The 6,024-nt window shown below is 42.8% G+C and overlaps 1 protein-coding gene across 1 annotated transcript; it reads left to right on the top strand.

Annotated features, from left to right (window-relative positions):
* Window positions 1–817: 817 nt before the first annotated feature.
* On the top strand, window positions 818–3,724 carry LOC6558415 (myb-like protein Q). The gene is made up of 3 exons (XM_001984719.3): window positions 818–1,219; window positions 1,985–2,653; window positions 2,923–3,724. The coding sequence occupies exons 1-3, from the start codon at window positions 1,057–1,059 to the stop codon at window positions 3,504–3,506; spliced, it is 1,416 nt and encodes a 471-aa protein (XP_001984755.1). The 5' UTR covers window positions 818–1,056; the 3' UTR covers window positions 3,507–3,724.
* The last annotated feature ends 2,300 nt before the right edge of the window (window positions 3,725–6,024 follow it).

Below are 6,024 nucleotides of genomic sequence, written 5' to 3' on the forward strand. Positions count from 1 at the left end.
GCATTCGGTAATGAATTTATCATTCTGGTCTTCGCTGCTGGGTGCATTTTGCTGCGCACTCTTCTTCGCCTGTTGGATGGCTGCTCTTTTGTTTCGCATTCGCATTCGCGGAGAGCTACGAGCGCAGAGCGAAAAGAGGCACGAGGAGTTTCGGACTGCGCTTCTAACGCTTCAAGCCGATGCCACCTTCAACAAAAGCGACGAGGCTGTGGCAAACACACACACGCATACAGCTGCAAGTGAGCTGCTCCAACGTCGTCGTTGGCGTCGCTGTTGTTTATCGTTGCCTTTCTTTTGTGCTTGCTTCAATTTTTGTTATGTTCGTTTTTTTTGTTGTTTTGTGTCTGTTATTTTCTTTTAGTTGTTGCTGTTGTTTTTTTTTGCAGCTTTGCCTCTTCCATAAGGTTCGTTTGCTGTTGTTGTTTTATTTTTGTTTCTTTGGTCTTTGTCTGTTTTTGCCTTTGCCTTTGCTCGTCGTCTCGTCTGTGGCACTCTCCCTCTGTCCCGCTCTCTCGCTCTCTCTCTTTCTCCCCCTCCCCTCCCACACCCCTTTAACTCTATCAGCAGCACCTACGACACAGACACAAAACTGACGTCGCTGCTGCTGCTTTTATTATTTCTTTTTTTTTTTTTTGTTTTTGTACATTCTGCCTTGTTCTCTCTTCTCGCTTGCATTTTGTGTATCTCATCTCGTGTGCGCTTTCGCCGTTTTTTGCCGCTGCTTTCCAATCTCTCGGCATCGCTGCGCCCCAACAGCAACAACAATAAGCGTCGCCGTCGTCGTCGTCGCTGGCGTCGTCGTCGTCGTTGCCCCGACGTCGTCATCGTTTTCTCTATTTTCCTCAATCGCTTTTGCCTTTTCATTTTCAATTCGCATATTTTGCAAACTCTACTTTCAGTTATTCGCCGATAATTGATGTCAAAGGACGCAGTTGTGCTCCGCGTCCGCCGCTGCTGTCGACGCCTCTGTCTCCGTCTACGTCGCTATCGCTTCCATTCCCATAATATTCCAATTCCAATTCCATATTCCTCATCCTCCTTCCATCGCCCATCGCCATGCCCAAGGAGGATCCGTTCGTCAATCGCGCTCAGCTGCTGAAGGCCATCAAGAAATATCCAGAGATTTGGGATTCCAATAATAAGCTGCATTTGTGTCGCAGCGTCACATCGCCCATGTGGAACGAGATCGCCGAACAGTTTGGCGGGCATGTGCCTACAGGTGAGTGCAACTGAAATAGCCATACACACTCCCCTCTCTATCTCTCTTTCACTCTCTATGTGTGTGCTTAGCCAAGTTTCTAGCGGGGTTCGCTACAAAAGCTTAGCCTGGCAGCCGGCATCGTTTTTTTTTATTTTTGTTTTGCATTGTCTCGCTTGTTGCTGCTCACTCGCTCTCTTAATCTCTCTCTAGCTTTTGCTCTCCCACTCTTTTCCCGTGTACATGCGTGTGTGTGTGCGCGCATGTGTGCGTGTGTTTTGTTTAAAAATAGATGCATACACGTCAGTTCATAGGTTGTTGGGCTTTCATATTCAGGGCATTTGTATTTGCATATGCAGCCAGCAAGATAATTTCCCTTTTGCTGAATGGGATATTTAGTACAAAAAGTACAGTGAACGCTCGCAAAGTTGATTTTAACATTATATAATGTTATATGTGAAATTAAATGATTTCCAATTTATTCAATATCAATTTAAGTTAGTCAATTTTTTTAATAAACCTGACATTTTATTCAATATAAAAAAAAATTCAATTCAAGTAAAAATAAAATTTAATTATAAATTTCCAAATTTACAAAGGAATATAAAATATAAAATAGATAAAAATAAAAACAGATTTCACATTTATTTTTTTGGGAGCAGCACTCAACCATGTTATGTATCTATTTTTATTAATATTACGTTTATCTATATATATATATATATTATTTATATTGTATATATATTTTTATATATTTTCTTTTTCGATTTCGTTTCGATTTGGCAGTTAAATTACAATCGATTTGGAGTCAGATGAAGTACCACTACCACAATCTGGTGCATCGCCAGATCCTGCACAAGGAGCGCTTCAACACGAAGTGGGAACACTTTGAGCCCATGTCTTTTATGTACAACATAACCGTGGCCAAGATCGTTGGTGCCCAGTCCAATGCCAGCAGCTCGGACAACTCGGCGGCGGCAGCAACTAGTCCAGCAACCAGTGAATCCTCCTCGCCACCGGCGCCACCAGCGCTACCAAGTGCCAGCCATGGACGTGGTCGTCCCAGTGGCAGCTTCAACTGGCTGCAGGCCACGCCCACCCCTACTCCAACTCCAACGAGGCCAGTTGTCACTCAGACCACTGCCACACAGCAGTTGCCACATCTGATTGAGTCGACGGCGGCGTCGCATGGATTGAGTTATACGGCATTCACTGGACTGGTGCCGCCGGCTGCTTGCACCGTGGAGGCAACGACCACGCCCACCGTCCGCAAACTGGGCCGGCCCAGTTCGTTGCACAACAGCATGCGTGGACGCATCATTGATGCCATCAAGGCTCGACCCTCTCTATGGGCGGGGCGACAGCGCTCCGAGAAGGGTCAGGGACAGGGCCAGGGTCAGAGTCGCACGTCCGCCGTTTGGAAGGAGGCCGCCGTTGAAATGGGACTAACGCCAAGTGAGTTTATAGATATATCCCATCTAGATTAAATCCCCACCAATAGTTGTCTCCATTTAGTGATATCCTTACATCTGAAACTGTTGCTTAATTTAATGAACTGCTTAGTTATGTATTGAAAGATATATATTCCATATAGAGGGGACTTGTTCGATCTCCCCGACTGTATCTATGCAAAGCAATCTTTTAGCTGCATTATTATATTGAATTCGTCTAGGTGCAATCAGTATGTGGTACTAGTTCATCGAATATTTAATATTTCCTTGCAGCACTGATGCAGACACGCTGGTCGATCATCAAGCAGCGCTACGTGGACGAGTTGCAGAAGGAGCGGCATGCGCAGTACGCGCAACAAGGATTCAGCTCCAACTGGGAGCACTTTGAGCGTATGTCCTTCATGCGTGCCATGCTGCTGCGCAAGGTGGACGAACGCGAGCAGACCCGCGAGCATATCCAGGAGATGGTCAACGAGCAACAGCAGCAGCAGCAGCAGCAACTGCAACAGCAACATCATCATCATCACCATCATCTGCAGCAGCAGCAGCAACAGCAACATCAGCAGCAGCAGCATTTGCAGATTTATCGTCCGCCGGGATTGGCGGAGCATGCACAGGATATGCCCATTGGACTGGTGCAGCATCAGTTGGCGCATCACGTTGCACATTCAACATTGGCCATGCATCCGCCCCATCATCATCATCCGCATGCCCATCATGCCCATCATCCTCATCATCATCATCAGCAGTTGGGATTGGGTGGCAGGCGACGCGTAAAGCACGAAACGGATCTGGAATGGGATCCCTTCGAGATGATTCTGCATGTGCATGGCAGCGGGGAGCCAGCAGCAAATTGAACCAAGACTGAGTCTACTGCAACCGAGCAAAAGAAAGAGTGGAGGAGAGTAGAGAGCGAAAGAGAGAGAGAGAGAGAGAGAGACAGAGACAGCTTAGGTCTATATATATATATATAAATACGTATAAATATCGCCAGATGTAAAACTAACTACATTTCAATCCAATTTGTATTTCCAATTTTCCACTTTGCAAACGAATAAACATTACATAAAATAAACAGCTGCCACTTTTTTGAATGGGGTGCATTCCAGCAAGCAAATGCGTCGGGCAAAACGCCAACTTTGTTTTCGAAATGATTGACAACTTTGCAGCCATTAAAAGATTTAAAAGAAAAACATTTGAAATCAAATATATATATTATGAAATAAAAGAAAATAAAAGTTGAAATTGTTTAAGAGAAAAGAAAGAAGCTATTTTAAATGGGAGCGCATTCCAAAGAGAGCATGCGTCAAGCAAAACACGAATTTTCTTTAACCGCTTACTTTATGTGGGATATATTCGCAAATAATTCTTAAATTCGTAAATAATTCTTAAATATGATTTCTATATATTCTTAAACATCTTTTGATTAGATTTAGATTTTGCAGGGACTAACTCTTCACTTAAATCTCACTCGGGCGATATAGAGGCGCAAACGATTTGTGGAATGCGTTTGGCATAAATAAATTTATGCTAATTTGGCGCGCAATGTGCGCAACATTTGTCGATTGCCAAAATCAGAGAAACATGTTTCGCCTGTCACCTTGCCACAAACCACGCCCCACCTTCTTGGAATGTGCCACCCTCTCGTGTATGTGTGTGTGTGTGTGGGTGTTTGTGTGTGTGTGTGTTGCACATTCCACTCACCTTTCACAGCGGGTCGTAACTTGTGGAAAATTTCCACTTTTGTGGTTTGAGTTCGAGTTGAGTTTTTAGTTGGCACGCGTAATTCCAATCACGTGCCACACACACACACACACACACACACACACAGTCCCAAAAACTTTTCAAACTGTAAAGCGTTTATCAAAATAAAACCCATCTCCCCCAACCCCCATCCAGCCACATCTCCTCACCAAGAAGGAGCTGCTTTAGCTCCACTTAGGCACTCATCAGGCGCACATAATTGGTTCGCTTGTCAGACGAAGGATTCCACACGATCCGCTACAGCTTCAACTTAATGGCATCGGTGGGTGAGCTGGATAGGAGAGGTGGGTTAGGAGGCGGGTATCAAATAGTAGTCGCAGTATCTTCAATAATAAATGCATTTCACTGTCGAATTTGCCGCATTCTGCACAACACACGTGCCTTAAATAATTCACATCGCATTTAGCGGCGCTCTTTTTTCCTTTCCTCTTTTTTGCCCGAGCTCTAATGGCTCCAGCGATTTGTGGTGCTGCCCAGGGGCGGGTGGCAGTTGGATGTGGGCATGGCAGGCTGCCAGGTAAGTGGAAAGTAGTTGGCTACGTTTTCAGTTCTAGGCGAGAATTTGCCTAAAAACCCCAAAAGTAGTTTTGGCCCCGAAACTTTTATGCTCTGTGCATTTATCAAAGCCAGCCTCCACAGCAAAACACCAAAGCAACATAGATGGATGGTGAGGAGACTGGGGGAGACTGGGGGAGACTGGTGGAAGTAGTAGCTAAAACCGTGTAAAAGTTTCTATTTGGGTGTGTGTGAGATGATGGAGCGGTATTTAAATGGTTTTCGGATGCTTGCGTGAGAAAATGTTAGTAAAACATTACGATTCCTTAAAAATACCAAAGCGATTTGGTTAAACCTGAGCGTGGAACAGGGATTCAAGGTGAACAGTAGCATTGGAGATTGTGGAAATAGCCTCTGTTACATATTATTCAAGTAGCATAAGAGTTAACCTTTATTACATAATATTAACACACATTATAATCTTTAGTAGTATTCTACAATTAAGATTTATTTTCTCAACTGTAGCTCATATTCATGAAAAATGTATAAGCAATTTGGAATAAAGATATGATGCTGATACTATGCTTAAACCCTGTCTGAATATACTACACCGAAGCAGAGAGCAATAGAAATATTGATCAAATAGCAAAAAACTGAAATTGATGCTCATTCGCTCTGATCTGCTCCCTAATTTGTTGCTCTCAGTTGTAGCAATAGCAGAAAGAACGAGAGCAGATCGATAGAAAATTCTTTCTTTATTTTGCTCTTTTGTTTTGCTCGTAGTTGTAACCTAAGCTGCTATTCTTATTATGTGAAGTATTTTTTATGACCTTTTTATGAAAGCGTTTTTAGACACACATTTAAATAAAGTCAACTCTGAAATTACATATGTTTTCTACAAATACAAAAATAATTTTTATAAAACAAATATACTATGAAATCTAAAGAAAATTATTATTATTGTTGAGCGACTTATTCTTAAAGAAATTCTGATACTTATTATTAATGAAATACTCATGCTTATGGAACTATTTCAAATATTCGCTTTTCTTAATTTCTACTTAAGTTAAGACTTTTAAAAGATACAATTTTCTTCTTTTTTAATAGCTGAAAAAA

Source organism: Drosophila grimshawi, unplaced genomic scaffold, assembly GCF_018153295.1.
Source record: "Drosophila grimshawi isolate 15287-2541.00 unplaced genomic scaffold, ASM1815329v1 contig_44, whole genome shotgun sequence".
In the NCBI taxonomy this organism is placed as follows: domain Eukaryota; kingdom Metazoa; phylum Arthropoda; class Insecta; order Diptera; family Drosophilidae; genus Drosophila; species Drosophila grimshawi.

Bases quoted from the DNA above. Each gene is read 5' to 3' on its own strand.
- LOC6558415 (XM_001984719.3), top strand. From the start codon at position 1,057: ATGCCCAAGGAGGATCCGTTCGTCAATCGCGCTCAGCTGCTGAAGGCC. The intron at 1,220-1,984 runs GTGAGTGCAACT...TCGATTTGGCAG, and splicing joins TGGCGGGCATGTGCCTACAG to TTAAATTACAATCGATTTGG. The intron at 2,654-2,922 runs GTGAGTTTATAG...ATTTCCTTGCAG, and splicing joins TGAAATGGGACTAACGCCAA to CACTGATGCAGACACGCTGG.